Source organism: Hordeum vulgare, chromosome 1H (genome assembly GCF_904849725.1).
Source record: "Hordeum vulgare subsp. vulgare chromosome 1H, MorexV3_pseudomolecules_assembly, whole genome shotgun sequence".
NCBI lineage: Eukaryota > Viridiplantae > Streptophyta > Magnoliopsida > Poales > Poaceae > Hordeum > Hordeum vulgare.
In genome coordinates this window covers 501,197,601-501,215,400 of record NC_058518.1, presented here as the reverse complement: position 1 = coordinate 501,215,400, position 17,800 = coordinate 501,197,601, and the positions used below count along the sequence as shown (strand labels likewise).

The window sequence follows — 17,800 nt, the reverse complement described above, 5'->3', positions numbered from 1 at the left end:
GTTTTTAGAGATTTCATTAAAAGATTACATACAAAGCAAAATAAATGAATCTATACACTAAAGTATATATATATGCATCCGTATGTAGTTTCCTAGTAGAACCTCTAAAAACACTTATATTTAAAAACGGAGGGATTAAACATTTAGAGTCAACTAATCCTCCAATCCATATTAATTAGATTTAGTACGAGGTATACCTAACATGGATTAGAGGGAGTAGTCACACACATGCGCGAGCGTGTCATATTAGTAAGTTCACTATGGCAAATCAATCCATGGTTGAATGGTTATAGAGATAGTTATATCTTCAATTCATTAAGGTTCAAGTCGGGTTGCTTACATTATTTCTGGATTTATTTTAAAATTTTCGGCAATACATTTTTAGTGAAAGGCGACCGTTTCGTCGACGACAAGGTGCGTGTGTACACAATAAGTGTTTCGTAAATCTCAAGATGATATGTCGACCCAGTCTCTCAAAAATTCTCATAACGATAGAATGTGCGTGTGTATGCAATAAATGTATACACGTGTATATGAACGCTTGCTTGCGTTTGTACCGTGTTGAAAAAAGTAAGTTTCCGTGTTTCTAAAAACGATTTAACCGCGACTCATTACCGCCAGCAAACTTGTTTTGCCTTAATAACCGATTAAATTACGTGATATTCTTTCTTCCGGACCGTTGGGGTGGCAATTTACCCGCCCGAACGTAGCACCACCAGAACAATCGAGAGAGTCGCGGAAGGAACGGACACGTACGCAGAAGAGTCGCTGGACGCAGCTGTCGTAGTACGTTGTACTGACGGCGAGCCTTGACACCGGAGCAACGTGCCGATCCATCGACGCCGGCCACCAGCGAGGCAAGGTGCTGCACAGCTGCGTTTCTTCCTCGTTCTCTTCAAGTGTCTTCCTGCTTTTTTCCCCGTCCGCAGTACAACAACCGTGCCATAGCTCCCTAGCCGTGGCGACAGCGAAATGACACGAAGAGTGGGTGCATGGACGACGTGAGAGGGAAAAAGAGAGATGGCGATCGATCGGCATGTCCGCGTCACAGCTCTCGTATCTTTAATTTGTTTCATGCCTGCGTGAACAACATTCACATGTCGCAGAAGGCAAGGCGCCGTTTGAACTTTGAAGATACATTGGAGGAGATTGACTTTAAGTTGAAGATTGCTCCCCAAGGCTAAAATTGAGCATGCAATCTTACGTCCACTTTAATTGGAGGATTGCTCCTCAAGCCTACAATCTTCTGCTATTTATTTTACGATTGATGGCGTTATGCTGCAAATTATATTATAGTGTTGTTGCTATTTTTAGTGATATTTAGTTTTTATTATGGCTCACCGCGAACATACTTGTGCACGACACGTGTGCCGTCACGATAAAGAAATGATTAGAAATCCTAGCAGTCTCTATGGGTCTCAAAGGCATTTTCGACGAAAGCATGTCCTGTAGCTGAATCCATTACTCTTCCTCACATTTGACGATCATTTTCGAAGAAGGCATGTCCTCGTCTAGTTCGTCGGGTGTGTGTAGATACCTTAATGCAATGGCATAATTATCCCGTCTTCATCCCCATTGCACTCGCGTTGGTTTTGGCGTCGCCGGAAGATCCAATCATTTCATATTGTGAAAGTTAGCCTTCGCCCGCAAAAAAGAAAAGGAAGTTGTGGCCATAGACCACAATGCTTCCGCATTGGTTCACATGCCGTCGCCTGCTTGTGGTCTCTTCAATAACATCTTTCAATGGCGTTTTTGGCATCTACATGTGGTTTGATCTCCTCGACTGGCCTTCATTTTTTTGTTCTCGAGGTCGATAATCTTCAAATCATCAAACCGTTGCCCTCTCCGCGGCAACATTCTATGACCCGTCGTCAATATTGCCTCCAGCTATGCAAACCAGGTTCAAAATCAAGCTATGCTCACGACGCGTGGTCGGGTTTGTGCGGGTAAGAGAAGTCGCCCGTCTTCATTGGACATGCCCGTAAATTTTAATTTTATCCGTGGTTATTTTATAACTCCATAAGGCTCCTTTAATTAATTTAATAATAATAATAATAATAATAATAATAATAATAATAATAATAATAATAATAATAATAATAATAATAATAATAATATAACTCGATTATTAGTCACCTTTGAAAAGAGAAAACCCTCAGCGCAGAAGAGAGTAGAGAAGCCGGCGTCGGTATCGCGTGATGCACCGCTAGAAAAACGACCTACGCGCGCATGTTATCGTTGCTGCTGTGCCTTCAATTCCTCCCTTCCCTTGTACACGACGCCAAGTCAAGCCGCGGAATAAAACCGGGCCGGGCGCCTCCCCATAAATCACGCCGCCCCGCCGTAGGCCGACCAAGAAACTCCTCCAGCTCCCGACTTCCCAACCACAGCTGGCCGCCGGGATGCCCATCGCCGAGGCGGCAGCGGCAGCGGTGGCGGCGACGTGCGAGACGGCGCGCATGTCCCCCGCCGCGGCGAAGCCCGGGGCGGCGATAGGCACGACCACGCGGCGCGGGTGGCTGCGCCGGCTCGTGACGCGGGAGTACCTGCCCCGGAGCCGCCGGTGGAAGGCCCGCCCTGCTACGGATGGCGCGGGCGGGGTTGCTGCGGGGCCGTCGTCGTACCGGAGGCTGGCGTCGTCGCTGTCGCGGTCGCTCCGGTGGAAGCGGATGCCGGCGCTGCCGTCCCTCAGCCTGCGCGCCGGGTCGGCGTCGGCGGCGCTCGACGAGGTGGCCTTCCGCGTCATGTACGTCGTCGAGGCCGTCGTGCTCGGCCTCGCGCTCTCCTGCTTCTTCCTCTGCTGCGGCTGCCACATCTAGCCCGCCATGCTCCAGCGCTCCATCGGACTACTCTGTCACTGTTTGTTCGTTAGTTTGTTCTCCCTTCTTTGGTAACTACTACTCTACTCAGTAGGAGTAGGAGTACTATTTTCTTCGTTTTGATCGATCGACTACTCTGTCTGTAAATTTTCCGCCATGATTAAAAGCCATGGAGAAAAATTCCTAGTCTGCTCAAGATGATTTTCGTCGTTTGGGAATGATGAACGGATGATGGTGTTTATTATTATAATTTGTCGCTGTCTCGTGCAAATCCAACGAAGACGACAACAAAAAAAATCCAGCTTTGGGTAGTTGGGGATTGGGAGTGGAGGAGGACTGGAAGAAGAGGTCATGGCCATGGAGGAGGCGACAGCGAGGGTGTTTGGCTTCCCGGCGGAGGTGCGGCCGGGGGGCACGCGGGTGGGCTGGATCGGCATCGGCGTCATGGGCGGCGCCATGGCCGCGCGCCTCCTGGCCGCCGGGTACGCGGTGACGGCCTACGCGCGCGCGCCGGCCAAGGCGGTGGCGCTGGTCGCTGCCGGAGCGCGGCTCGCGGACTCGCCGGCCTCCGTGGCCGCGGTATCCGACGTGGTCTTCACCATGGTCGGCAACCCCGGCGACGTCCGCGCCGTGGTCCTCGACGCAGCCTCGGGCGCCCTCGCGGGCCTCCGCCCCGGCGGCGTCCTCGTGGACTGCACGAGCTCCTCCCCCGCCCTCGCGCGCGAGGTCGCCGCGGCCGCGCGCGCCGCTGGCTGCCACGCCGTCGACTGCCCCGTCTCCGGCGGCGACGTCGGCGCCCGCGACGGCACTCTGGCCCTCCTCGCCGGCGGCGACGAGGCCGTCATCGCCTGGCTCGGCCCGCTCTTCGCGCACCTCGGCAGGCCGACCTACATGGGCCCGCCCGGCAGCGGACAGAGCAGCAAGATCGCGAACCAGATCGCGGTGGCCGGCGCGGTGATCGGCCTCGGCGAGTCCCTGGCCTTCGCCGGCGCCGCCGGGCTCGACGAGCGGCTGTTCCTCGGCGCGGTGTCCAAGGGCGCCGCAGGGTCGCGCGTCATGGACATCTTCGGAGAGCGCGCGCTGAGCCGCGACTTCGCGGCCGGGGGCGCCGTGCGGTACATCATCAAGGACCTCGGCATGGCGCTGGAGGTCGGCGACGGCAAGGAGGAGGAGGCCAACGTGCTGCCAGGGTCGGCGCTGTACCGGCAGATGTTCTCGGCCATGGCGGCGAACGGCGACGGCGAGCTGTGCCTGCAGGGACTCATCACCGTCGTCGAGCGCCTGAACGGCATCCGCAAGTAAGGCAGGGCAAGTGTTCGTCAAAAGGCCGCAGCCGGATATGAACCCCATGGTCATGTATCATTAGTTTTTCCCTGGACAAAATTCGATCTCTATGTCATGTTTTTAACAGAAGATTTGTGGATGCTAGCATCGATCATAATATTATCAATTTGTTTTGCTTATTTGTGGATGCTATTCTTGATTTCTTGTTGATGTTAACAGCGGTATTTCAGTTCTTTTTACCAAGTGTGGTACTCTGATTGAATTACCAACCCAAAATTCAGATTCATATAATGCAATTCTACATTTGCATCTCCAGAAAACCCTAGTTAGTAGCAGTGAGCAAAACATGAGAGAATGCTACACATGCCATCTTCTGTTCAGATGGTATGATGTGGTACTAATCTGACAGCCGAGGATCAATTTGCAAACCTTGCAAACTTCCAAGGGCCTTTTGCTCAGCCAAGTGAGATTTTCCAGGTGTCTGTCAGGTATTTGCACCGTGCAAGATAGCATATCTACTCTGGAGCCCTTCTGCACTGGTTCAGTCTCCTTATCTCTTTCACCCCCAGAAACCTTCAGCAGCAAGAATGGCAGCGCCGGGCTCCCTAGCACTTCTCCAGGCGCCGTCCTTCGCCGCGGCCAAGTGCCGGCCGGTGGCCATGAGCCGGGGAGCGGCACGGGCCGTGTTCGCCGTCCGTGCCTCGGCGGCTTCTGCCGCCACCAAGGACGCCGTCCTCAGGCCCTTCCGTGAGAACCGTGCTCTCAAGGTCTCACTCTCCACCTTGACACCTTCCGTGCAGTAATAAATTTCCATTCCTTTGATGGACTCTGATGATAGATGTGGCATTGTGTTGTATCTGTCACTAGTTCTGATAGATGTGGTAGCGTTTTATCTTCAGACTGGTTGGATAGTGCAAGTTTAGAAGTCATCTCTGGGTTTGAAGCGTAGAGCAATAGAAATTTCATTGCTTTGATACGATGGAATGTGCCTGCTGGACTCTGATGACAGTGATTGGCCTTTTGCACCTGCAGATCATTTCGGGGCTCCAGAATTTCGACAGGTCCAATGTTGCATCTGTCGTCACGGCCGCAGATAAGGTGTGGATGCTGTTTGGTGCACTCATTTTCCATGCTCTGTTTTTTTGTACAGTTTAGCTCTTGCAGAGGGGTGAAATGTTAACCTTTGAACTTTTTCTGGGATAAAACCTGGTCGCTTTGCAGACATTTTTGTATGTACAATAGATAGTTTATTGAATAACATAATGGTGTTGAGTTTGCTGGTGATGTACTCTGGAGTTGATAATATTGCCAGCTTAGGTCACTGCTGAGCTTGTCAATCGACAAGTCTGCAAGTAGAAGGCAGCGTTTGATTCGTACCTAAGCCTCGCCGTTTGTCTTATCAGAAGAATCAGAACCAGCACATAGTATCCTTCACATAGTAGTACTACATCAATTGTGAATTCTGTTTTGGAGAAGTCATTGTCAATGCAGGTTAATTAGCTGCAGCAACAAAATATCCTCTTGAAACTGAGTCAACGTCAAAGAAATCAGTAGCCAGGAAGCAACTGCATTATTAGTATTCAAGAAGCAAGCGTTGTTATCATCCCACTCTGATACTCCTTTCCAACTAATAACTCAACCGATGGTTTTCTAATAAATATCACTGTTAAACTTTGTATGAACTTAAAAGAAAAAACTAGAAAGTATGCAAAGCAGAATTGAGTACAAGTGCCCTCTATTTTGTAACCAAATGTTCTCAGGAGGCCAAGGCCATAGTTAATCTTTCTTTGGATAAAAATATGATCCACTGATCCAAAATATAACGGTTATGTCAAGTATGCTACAGTATTATCTTAATAATCTTGTGCTGTCCTGCATATGTCACAGAAATAATTTTGTGTTGTCATCTTGTTTAATGAATGCAGGGAGGCGCTACCCATGTTGATATAGCATGTGACCAGGACTTGGTAAAGCTCGCGCTGGAGCTGACTAACCTTCCGGTAAGCTGATCATTCACCGAGTTATAAGAAAACATCAACTGTAGATCCTTTACCCAACTGTGAAGTTAACTATGCTAATGCAAAGTGCAGATCTGTGTGTCATCTGTCGATCCTTCAGCATTCCAATCTGCGGTAGAAGCTGGTGCGCAAATGGTCAGTCTCTAACTTTGGATGGCACCTGTGCAACAAGAATCAACTGCAGTTTTATTTACTCTGCTAGCCACTGGCCTTCATAAACTTTTCTCATGCAGATTGAGATTGGAAACTACGATTCCTTTTATGACGCAGGCATCGAATTCTCTTCTGAGCAAGTAAAAGTTTCAGCTGATTACCTTTTGTACTCATCGTTATTGCTACTGGTTCATCTGTTTAGTGAGACGAACCATCATTTCTATGTGGAAATTTGAATACACGTTTGATCAATTTCAGATACTGAACCTGACAAGGGAGACAAGGAAGATACTTCCAGGCATCACATTGTCAGTAACAGTTCCCCACACTCTGAGCCTCCCAGATCAGGTACATCATCCTCTTTCATACATTCAGTTACAAGGTTTCTTGAAATGACAGTTAACAAGTGCATTTATCTTGAATCCTTTTCTGCAAAATTACAGATGAGACTTGCAGAGCTACTTGAAGAGGAAGGTGCTGATATCATCCAGACTGAAGGTGGGAAGTCTTCTAGTCCAACAAAGCCTGGGGTGCTTGGACTAATCGAAAAGGTAGCGCTAAAATGCTAAATAGAAGTATAGAACACGTAGTATCAATCACCATTATTATTTTGTTTCACAAATTCATAACTGGTGTTCAACCGAATTGTAGGCAACACCAACTTTGGCAGCCGCATACTCCATCTCCAGGGCCGTCAGCATACCGGTGATGTGCGCATCGGGGCTAAGTTCAGTGACTGCACCAATGGCAGTAACTGCAGGAGCCGCTGGTGTGGTATGTATCTTTTATCTCAAACTTCTGCGTAATGACGAGAAAGCCATGAAACCATGTGAACTCTGTGGCTGAAAATAAACCAACACTGATCTAGTACATTCTAGCTGCCATTACTTTTTGTGATGTGTACTTAAATCCGAAATATACTCTTTTTTTCTGCCTGCTGGAACATGTGAGTCTTTTTATTCACAAGATCTGATCTTCTCCTCCCCACTGGCTGCAGGGAGTTGGCTCTGCGATTAACAAGCTCAACGATGTCGTGGCGATGATCGCCGAGGTGAGGAGCATCGCGGAGGCTCTGGGGACGACGGCCTCAAGGAATGTGTCTGAGGACCTGAGAACAATTCACAATTAGTACTACTAGGTCGCCACTGCTTTTCTCTGGACAAACTCGAGAAGTCAGCAAGGAATCAGGAGATGTAGTTCCAGCAGTTTAGTATTCCTCCTGTCTGCTAGCCTTTTGTGCAGGTCTAGAGAAGATTCCCTGAAAGAGCTAAGATAACTAGATCGGTTTACGCCTTCCTCGTTCTTTATTTTTCTTATATCTATAGAATTGGAACGATTTCCTTGCCGGTGGTAAAACTTTGGTCTTTGAAGGTAGTCATGAAGCTACTCTGAATATCGAGCTAGCAGGGTTTCTGTCATCACCGGGCGTTCAAGTTTGGTCTGTTCTTATTGTGTTTAGCTAGCATATCTGCTAAGTATCTTATTTGCCTCTAGGACATAAAACAAAGGTTGCCTACACATGGTGTTGGCCAAGTTTTGCAAATTCATCAAATATTACAGTTGCTGATATGTTCTTCCTCCGTTAATTGTTCATAGTTTCAAACACCTCCATGCAATCTACCTAGAAGCAAAGTCAGTTGCATGCCAGCATAAGAAGGGCTAAATAAATAACGTGCAAAAAGAGCATAAGTTTGTACTCGTATACCTGATCAAGAAATTGAATCAACGCATCAATGAAATTGCTTCTTGATTCTCTGGCTACCGCTCCGCATCAAGGGATGCATCAACGAGACCTTCACTGTCTTAGCAGGTGGTGGCATCAATCCATGGCGCTTCACTGTCGGTTTGCTAGTGTAAGCTTTTTCATAGTTTGCTACTAGAGCAGCAATAGCCGATGCAGTTCTTATCTATGTTTGAACATGATTTCCTTCTACATTTGGGGTTGATATTTAGTGCTCCATGACCAGATGTTCGACTCAGCCTCTGCTCATGTTAATGCCCGACTCGGTATAATATGTTGATCGACAGAAAGATATACCCTACTTTGTGTATAGCCTTGCCACAAAATCTTCAAAGTTCTCATTGCTTGAATTTGCAATATGTGGTATTTAGCAATTGGCCAAAAAGGATCTTGAATCAACTCCTCACCCCCTTTACTAGATTGTGGGCTGATCAAATCATTAACATGAGTGATGTTAATGATCGATGGTTCTCGACTTATCACACATCTTGTATTACCGTTGGGTGTCTAATAGTGGTTGTGTGCGTCGTCTGATCCAGAGGCCAATGGAAACCCTCCTTTTTGAAAAAAGCGTTGTGTATCCATAATTTTAGTTTTTAAGCCATCGTGTACTCCACATATGCACTGCCTTTTGATAGTCTGAACTCCCACCATGGTGCTCTTCCAAGTGAAGGATGGGTCCTTCAATTGAATTGCAAAAGATTCTCATTCGGATAATACTTTGCTCTTAACACTATGGCACACAGTGAGTCAGGATCTGAAATCAATCTCCATGTTTTGTTTTGCTAACATTGCAAGATTGAATAAGTATATATATATCTAAATTCCATTCCGCTCTTCTTCTTTGGTGCACACATCTCCATCCCAGCAAACCAATGCATTCTCTTTTAATTTTCCTCGACACCCCACCAAAAATATGATATCAAAACAGTAATTTCCTTAATTACATATAATTTAGGGATTTTGAAGACGGGCATCACATATGAAGGGATAGCTTGTGCCACCACTTTGAGAAGCACATCTTTTCCACCTAAATATATAACCTTTTCTTTCCATCCATTGATTCTTTTGCAAACTCTCTCCACTGAATATTGAAATAGTCACACCTTTAAGCACCATTCGAAAAATATTGCATGCAGCCTTCCGTCATGGTGCTTTCAGATCATGAAATTTGTGATGTAATTTCATGTAGTTTCCTAATCATATAGGATCCAAGAGGACATAACATTACAACCATTTTTTCTTTCAAATCCTCTATTTTATGAATCCCATAGGTCAGAGGCCCCCTAGGTCTAGCTGAAGGTATAAATATCAAATGCCCATTCATTCCTTTCTTAGAATTACTATATGACTTTATTGCTTTATTGATTCAAGTACAACTGACCTTTATTATTTTTGTTCATTTCAATTGTTTTAAATCTACTATTGTTCATTATTGCCTCAATCAATTGCACATTCAATACTTCCTAACACAACAAAGCTGGAGTTTGGTTTAGTGTTTCACTTACCGAGCCACCACGAGTGGCGTGATGGCCCGCACTAGTCTCGCAGATTGTGAGCACTATTGCTGTTTCACTAGAGGGCTCGTTCCATGGCTTGAGAAAGTATTGTTTTGGTGATTGATTAGTCGATGTAACTGCCATCAACAACATATGAACATGAGAACCATCCTTCAGTGAGCACTGTGCTAAAGCAATGACATATATCATACACAATAAACCCTTTCATTGTTTTTTTACTCTCTCAACTTTATACTATCATGACATGTGGAAACGCTCGGACCACTTTGTTTCATACAAGACTACAGTTCAAGAGTACAACTACATTAGGGCTAGGAAGGAGCCCATACCCCACTTCTAGTCCATCATTTTTTTCGGGTTAATTAGCACATTATCCTCTTTTTCATTAATAATGGAGTAACAAAACATATATACATAGGTTAAGCAAAGAAAAAAAGGTAAAAAATACCAGGACATACACAAATGTCCCTACTTTGACATAGCTAACTACTCCCTTGCTTCCAACATGATACATAGTCCATCAGTCGTTATACTCACTACCATAGGGTACTCATTGATTTCCCTTTGAAAAAATTGCAAGTTTGCTCCTCCATATGTTCCAGACAATGTATGTTGCTAGAGCGATCTTTCTTTCCTTGACGTATCATCCTAATGTAGCGTTGATCTTCTCTTCCACCATGTATTTACCAAAACCAAGTCGATCATTGATCACGCCGCCTGCGGGTGCCTTACCTCATTTTTTTTGCCAAACTTTACTTGTGCAGGGGCATCCTATGAACAAATATGAATCCCCTTCGAAGACCTGATCACATAAGAGTAGGTGGGGGTAAATTTAGTACAACTTCCATTATGACAACAATGTGAGAAATGACGCTTACACCCAAAAGAATCCTCTTATGTTCAGCATATTTGATATTATGAGGGTCTTTGACTAAATCGAGTGGCACTATTTGCTTGATGTTCTTCAGGGTTTTGGCTTTGTACAGAGCTTGCGAGATATGAACTTTGGTTATTGCTTCTTCCTCTTCTAGGGTGCTCCTTAATGGAACTCTGAGGATGCCTTTTGTCCATAGAAGAGGGTTGCCACAAGGCTACCCTTATGGAAGGAGAAGCATGACCAAGAGACGTGCACATGAGAGTTGGGTGGAGGGCTAGTGGGTGGAAGAAGGATTACCTATTCCGGAACATTCTGAGAGTGGATGGGCTTTCTCGAAATAGATGATCGGATACCGGTTGGTTGAGCATGCCCTATTATTGCAAAGCTATCAGTCGCGATGAGTTACTTCAAAACACAAAAAACTAGCTATTTCATGTGATGGTTCATTCACATACCTCGGGGAATGTATGGACTCTACCTTTCCAACCGATCCAACTAACTCAACACTGATGGTGGAGCTTGAGCAAAATTTAAGAGGAGGCCATGACTTGAAGGGGTACAAATTAGTTGGGAAGGAGGAAGTAATCTCTAGTTCAAACACCATTTAGGTCTAAAATCTAGCATGCTCTTCAATTAATGCAAACATTAAAGAGGGGGCATGGCCCTTGTTGGTGTACACTAAGCTCTGCAACTACTCAATGCAATATTCAAACATACTTGTTTCGTTATTCCAAATAGTTGCTAGCTAGGCATGCACATGTTTAAACTAGCTAGAACAACAACCTTCACAGGTTTGAAAATTTCCAAATAAAATTTAAGCTAATAGAATGTTGGTATAGCAGAAATAAGCATCCACAATTCATTTCTCTTCATGCCATTTTGTAAAAGGAATGACCATCCCGCATAACTTGCACCGCTATTGTCACCACACACCCAACGTGCAGTAGGAATGAACACGAAGCCACCATATATCTTGCCTGCACATCCCTAATAGTTGCAAGTGTTGCTTCCATTTCCTTCATTGGTATGACAAGAGGCATCATTGTTCAACTTTACGTATCTTGGATTAGGTGCCTCCGAGAGGTAACACAAGCTGCCTACCGTGATACAGTAGTGGTGATAGAGATCATAGTCACATACTACCAACAACCTATAATAGAGGTAACATTTAGTAGATTTGTAAAAAGACCTTGCTTGGTTTGTTTTATTAATTATTTAGCGTTCGCAAATACACCCCAAGTGTTATTCTTCTTAGTATCGGTCTTATTTTTAGATAATGGCCCATACATAGCCCCGACAGCCTCATAGTGTCATTCTCCCACCCCCTAACCCTAGGAGAATAGGGTTGTGGTGCACTTGGCTCTCCCGTACTTGCTAGGGCATTTCCGCTGGCACTCCTCTTCTCTTCTCGAGACGTCCCTGTCACCACCGCTCGACCCTCATGAGATATGCTCCCCAAATCCACTCCCCCCCCCCCGTCAAACCTCGTTTGTGCGTGGTCTCTCACCATTCCTTGGTCAGTTCGGGTCATGTAGCCATCCAAACCCTAGATGGTTGACCATTTTAGGAGACAGACTTACATAGTACTTGAAGTTAAGGATCAAATGTGCAACAAAATAAGGCCAAGGACGAAAGCTACACTTACTGGATGATAAAAATTAAAAATGCACTTATTTGTTTTATGTTGGCGAGGAAACTGACTTGGTAGCAAGTATACCCATTCCCATGTGGAACAAGAACGCTGTCCTCCCCCGCCCCTGCCATAGAATTCAAAACAATGTTGTGCCTTGTCTATCCAGTAGAAGACATTGTCTCCTGCAAAACATACACGCACACACATATTGTAACAAAGGATTGGATGGAAAGGTTCAATAAATATGGAGTGGGATAGTATGATCTTTTTTTAGGGGGAGGATAGTATGATCTTATAATTGTACCATCCCTCAAATTCAATACCAACAAGAGTTTTTCGAAAGATAACTTACCTACACAATCTAGAATATAACATATGAACTAAAGAATATTGTAGATCATGAAAATGAAGATAAAAATGAATCATGTATAAATAGGATATAATATCCCACATGAAATCACTATGAATCAAATAAAACACTATCACTACAGGAATCAGCTATTTTGATGATAAGTATAATCTTTGCCGTCAGCAAATCGTCGGGGCAGACGGCAAACGGGAAGTTTGTCGTCATGGGCAGACGGCAAAGAGCTACTATCGCCAAAAATCATGAAAAGCAGACGGCAAAAAAAAACCACACGGCAAAAAATAGTTTTGCCGTCAACTATATGGGTAGATGACGGCAAAGGCATGATTTTTGCTGTTACTTATGCTATGGATGACGGCAAACAAAGATGTCCACGTTCCTGTTAACTGACCCAAACGGCACGCAGTTTTGCCGTCTTGGATTAGCAAGAGAAGACGGCAAAAATTAGTCTTTGCCGTCACGTACGTCGTTATGAAGACGACAAAGACTAAAAACACAGATGGCCTACCTCCGCGAGTGGAAAAAGAACACACCACATAAAAAAAACCAACGAGCGCACTAGCCCCTCCCTCTCGCGACTGGTGCTTCCCTCCCTCTGGTGAAAATATCTAGGGTTCACAGCCACCGTCGTGTTGGAGAATGTCGCATGGGAAACAAAAATTTTCCTACGCGCACGAAGACCTATCATGGTGATGTCCATCTACGAGAGGGGATGTGTGATCTACGTACCCTTGTAGACCGTACAGCAGAAGCGTTAGTGAACGCGGTTGATGTAGTGGAACGTCCTCACGTCCCTCGATCCGCCCCGCGAACCGTCCCGTGATCAGTCCCACGATCTAGTGCCGAACGGACGGCACCTCCGCGTTCAGCACACGTACAGCTCGACGATGATCTCGGCCTTCTTGATCCAGCAAGAGAGACAGAGAGGTAGAAGAGTTCTCCGGCAGCGTGACGGCGCTCCGGAGGTTGGTGATGATCTCGTCTCAGCAGGGCTCCGCCCGAGCTCCGTAGAAACGCGATCTAGAGGTAAAACCGTGGAGGTATGTGGTCGGGCTGCCGTGGAAAAGTCGTCTCAAATCAGCCCTAAAACCTCCGTATATATAGGTGGGAGAGGGGGAGCCTTGCCTTGGGGCTCAAGGAGCCCCAAGGGGGTCGGCCGAGCCAAGGGGGGAAGGTCTCCCCCCCCAAACCGAGTCCTACTTGGTTTGGTGGGTGGAGTCCTTCTTTCCTTTCCCACCTCCTCCTTTTTTTTCTTTTCTCTTTGATTTTTCTTCCAATGCGCATAGGGCTCTTTTGGGCTGTCCCCAGCCCACTAAGGGCTGGTGCGCCACCCTCAATGCCTATGGGCTTCCCTAGGGTGGGTTGCCCCCCCCGGTGAACTCCCAGAACCCATTCGTCATTCCCGGTACATTCCCGGTAACTCCGAAAAACTTCCGGTAATCAAATGAGGTCATCCTATATATCAATCTTCGTTTCCGGACCATTCCGGAAACCCTCGTGACGTCCGTGATCTCATCCGGGACTCCGAACAACATTCGGTAACCAACCATATAACTCAAATACGCATAAAACAACGCCGAACCTTAAGTGTGCAGACCCTGCGGGTTCGAGAACTATGTAGACATGACCCGAGAGACTCCTCGGTCAATATCCAATAGCGGGACCTGGATGCCCATATTGGATCCTACATATTCTACGAAGATCTTATCGTTTGAACCTCAGTGCCAAGGATTCATATAATCCCGTATGTTATTCCCTTTGTCCTTCGGTATGTTACTTGCCCGAGATTCGATCGTCAGTATCCGCATACCTATTTCAATCTCGTTTACCGGCAAGTCTCTTTACTCGTTGCGTAATACAAGATCCCGCAACTTACACTAAGTCACATTGCTTGCAAGGCTTGTGTGTGATGTTGTATTACCGAGTGGGCCCCGAGATACCTCTCCGTCACACGGAGTGACAAATCCCAGTCTCGATCCATACTAACTCAACTAACACCTTCGGAGATACCTGTAGAGCATCTTTATAGTCACCCAGTTACGTTGCGATGTTTGATACACACAAAGCATTCCTCCGGTGTCAGTGAGTTATATGATCTCATGGTCATAGGAACAAATACTTGACACGCAGAAAACAGTAGCAACAAAATGACACGATCAACATGCTACGTCTATTAGTTTGGGTCTAGTCCATCACATGATTCTCCTAATGATGTGATCCCATTATCAAGTAACAACACTTGCCTATGGCCAGGAAACCTTGGCCATCTTTGATCAACGAGCCAGTCAACTAGAGGCTTACTAGGGACAGTGTTTTGTCTATGTATCCACACAAGTATTGTGTTTCCAATCAATACAATTATAGCATGGATAATAAACGATTATCATGAACAAAGAAATATAATAATAACTAATTTATTATTGCCTCTAGGGCATATTTCCAATAGTCTCCCACTTGCACTAGAGTCAATAATCTAGTTCACATCACCATGTGATTTCAACGAATCCAACACCCATATAGTTTTGGGGTCTGATCACGTCTTGCTCGTGAGAGAGCTTTTAGTCAACGGTTCTGAAACTTTCAGATCCGTGTGTTCTTTACAAATCTTTATGTCATCTTATAGATGCTGCTACTATGTGCTATTTGGAAATACTCCAAATATCTACTCTACTATACGAATCCGTTTCACTACTCATAGTTATTCGGATTAGTGTCAAAGCTTGCATCGACGTAACCCTTTACGACGAACTCTTTAACCACCTCCATAATCGAGAAAAATTCCTTAGTCTATTTAGTTACTAAGGATAACTTTGACTGCCGATCAGTGATTCAATCCTGGATCACTGTGTGTACCTCTTAATAGACTTGCTGCAAGGCACACATCAGGTGCGGTACTCAGCATGGCATACTTTAGAGTGTATGGCTAAGGCATAGAAGACGACCTTCGTCTATTCTCTTTATTCTGCCGGGGTCGGGTTTTGAGTCTTACTCAAATTCACACCTCACAATGCAACCAAGAACTCTTTCTTTGCTGATCTATTTTGAACTCCTTCAAAAACTTGTCAAGGCATGCATCTTGTTGAAACTTCCATTAAGCGGTTTTTGATCTAGCTCCATAGATCTTTGATGCTCAACGTTCAAGTAGCTCAATCCAGGTATTCCTTTGAAAAACTCTTTTCAAACAACCTTGTATGCTTTATAGAAATTCTACATTACTTCTGATCCACAATATGTCACCCACATATACTTATCAGAAATTCTATAGTGCTCCCACTCACTTCTTTGGAAATACAAGTTTCTCATAAACTTTGTACAAATCCAAAATCTTTGATCATCTCATCAAAGTGTATATTCCAACTCCGAGATGCTTGCACCAGTCCATTGAAGGATCACTGGAGCTTGCATACTTGCTAGTATCCTTAGGATCGACAAAACCTTCTGGTTGTATCACATACAATGTTTGCTCAAGGAAACCATCGAGGAAACAATGTTTTGACATCCTACATGCAATATTTCATAAATAATGCATCAACAACTAACATAATTCTAACATACCTTTAGCATCGCTACGAGTGAGAAAGTCTCATCATAGTCAACTGTTTGATCTTGTCGAAAACATCTTTGCGACAAGTCGAGCTTTTCTTAATAGTGACTTATCACCATCATCGTCTGTCTTCTTTTAAAGATCCATTTTTACTCAATAGTCCTATGACCATCAAGTAATTATTCCAAAGTCTACACTTTGTTTTTATACATGGATCCTCTCTCGGATTTCATGGCTTCCAGCCATTTGTCGGAATCTGGGCCCACCATTGCTTTCTCCATAACTCGTAGGTTCACTGTTACTCAACAACATGACCTCCAAGACAGGGTTACCGTACCACTCTGTAGTAGTATGCGACCTTGTCAACCTACGAGGCTTGTAGTAACTTGATCCGATGCTCGATGATCACCATCATCAGCTTTCACTTCAATTGGTGTAGGCGCCACAGGAACAACTTCCTGCGCCCTGCTACACGCTGGTCGAAGTGATGGTTCAATAACCTCATCAAGTTCTACCACCCTCCCACTCAATTCTTTCGAGAGAAACCTTTCCTCGAGAAAGGATCCGTTTCTAGAAACAAACACTTTGCTTTCGGATCTGAGATAGGAGATGTACCCAACTGTTTTGGATATCCTATGAAGATGCATTTATGTGCTTTGGGTTCGAGCTTATCAGATTCAAACTTTTTCACATAAGTGTCGAAGCCCCAAACTTTCAAGAAACGACAGTTTAGATTTCTCTAAACCTCAGTCTATACTGTGTCATCTCAACGGAAATACGCGGTGCCCTATTTAAAGTGAATGTGGTTGTCTCTAATGCATAACCCATAAACGACAGTGGTAATTCGATAAGAGACATCATAGAATGCACCATACCAAATAGTGCGTGGCTATAATGTTCAGACACATCATCACACTATGATGTTCCAGGTGGCATGAACTGCGAAACAATTTCCACATTGTCTTAACTGTGTACCAAAACTCGTAACTCAGACATTCATTTCTATGATCATATCGTAGACAATTTATCCTCTTGTTATGATGAACTTCACTCTGAAACAGAATTGAACTTTTCAATATTTCAGACTTGTGATTCATTAAGTAAATACTCCTGTATCTACTCAAATCGTCAGTGAAGTAAGAACATAATGATATCCACTGCGTGCCTTAGCACTGATTGGACTGCACACATCAAAATGTATCACTTCCAACAAGTTACTATCTTGTTTCATCTCAATGAAAACAAGGCCTTGCTCATGTGGTATGATTTACATGTCACTAGTGATTCGAAATCAGGTGAGTAGAAAGATCCATCAGCATGGAGCCTCTTCATGCAATTTATACTAACATGACTCAAGCGGCAGTGCCACAAGTAAGTGGTACTATCATCATTAACTCGTATCTTTTGGCACCAATATCATGAACATGTGTAACACTACGATCGAGATTCAATAAACCATTGAAGGTGATTATTCAAGAAAATAGAGTAACCATTACTCTCTTTAAATGAATAATCGTATTGCAATAAACACGATCCAATCATGTTCATGCTTAACGCAAGCACCAAATAACAATTATTTAGGTTTAACACCAATCCCGATGGTAGAGGGAGCGTGCGGCGTTTGATCATATCAACCTTGGAAACACTTCCAACATGTATCGTCACCTCGCCTTTAGCTAGTCTCTGTTTATTCCGTAGCTTTCATTTCGTGTTACTAATCACTTAGCAACCGAACTGGTATCCAATACCCTCATGCTACTAGGAGTACTAGTAAAGTACACATCAACATCATGTATATCAAATATACTTCTTTCGACTTTTGCCAGCCTTCTTATCTACCAAGT

General features: G+C 44.8%; 3 protein-coding genes across 3 annotated transcripts; all 3 read left to right on the top strand.

The window, feature by feature from the left end:
• Nucleotides 1-2,148: 2,148 nt before the first annotated feature.
• Nucleotides 2,149-3,015, top strand: LOC123450496. The gene has a single exon (XM_045127713.1). It carries the CDS (start codon nucleotides 2,403-2,405, stop codon nucleotides 2,817-2,819), a length of 417 nt encoding a protein of 138 aa, XP_044983648.1. The 5' UTR covers nucleotides 2,149-2,402; the 3' UTR covers nucleotides 2,820-3,015.
• An 88-nt stretch (nucleotides 3,016-3,103) lies between these two features.
• LOC123450477 (probable 3-hydroxyisobutyrate dehydrogenase-like 3, mitochondrial) lies at nucleotides 3,104-4,252 on the top strand. Its single transcript, XM_045127705.1, has one exon. It carries the CDS (start codon nucleotides 3,171-3,173, stop codon nucleotides 4,119-4,121), a length of 951 nt encoding a protein of 316 aa, XP_044983640.1. The 5' UTR covers nucleotides 3,104-3,170; the 3' UTR covers nucleotides 4,122-4,252.
• Nucleotides 4,253-4,587: 335 nt separating this feature from the next.
• On the top strand, nucleotides 4,588-7,692 carry LOC123450485 (uncharacterized protein ycf23-like). The gene is made up of 9 exons (XM_045127707.1): nucleotides 4,588-4,870; nucleotides 5,136-5,201; nucleotides 6,029-6,103; nucleotides 6,194-6,256; nucleotides 6,355-6,414; nucleotides 6,533-6,622; nucleotides 6,718-6,825; nucleotides 6,926-7,048; nucleotides 7,272-7,692. The coding sequence occupies exons 1-9, from the start codon at nucleotides 4,691-4,693 to the stop codon at nucleotides 7,401-7,403; spliced, it is 897 nt and encodes a 298-aa protein (XP_044983642.1). The 5' UTR covers nucleotides 4,588-4,690; the 3' UTR covers nucleotides 7,404-7,692.
• The last annotated feature ends 10,108 nt before the right edge of the window (nucleotides 7,693-17,800 follow it).

Bases quoted from the DNA above. Each gene is read 5' to 3' on its own strand.
- LOC123450496 (XM_045127713.1), top strand. From the start codon at position 2,403: ATGCCCATCGCCGAGGCGGCAGCGGCAGCGGTGGCGGCGACGTGCGAG.
- LOC123450477 (XM_045127705.1), top strand. From the start codon at position 3,171: ATGGCCATGGAGGAGGCGACAGCGAGGGTGTTTGGCTTCCCGGCGGAG.
- LOC123450485 (XM_045127707.1), top strand. From the start codon at position 4,691: ATGGCAGCGCCGGGCTCCCTAGCACTTCTCCAGGCGCCGTCCTTCGCC. The intron at 4,871-5,135 runs GTCTCACTCTCC...TTGCACCTGCAG, and splicing joins GTGAGAACCGTGCTCTCAAG to ATCATTTCGGGGCTCCAGAA. The intron at 5,202-6,028 runs GTGTGGATGCTG...TAATGAATGCAG, and splicing joins TCGTCACGGCCGCAGATAAG to GGAGGCGCTACCCATGTTGA.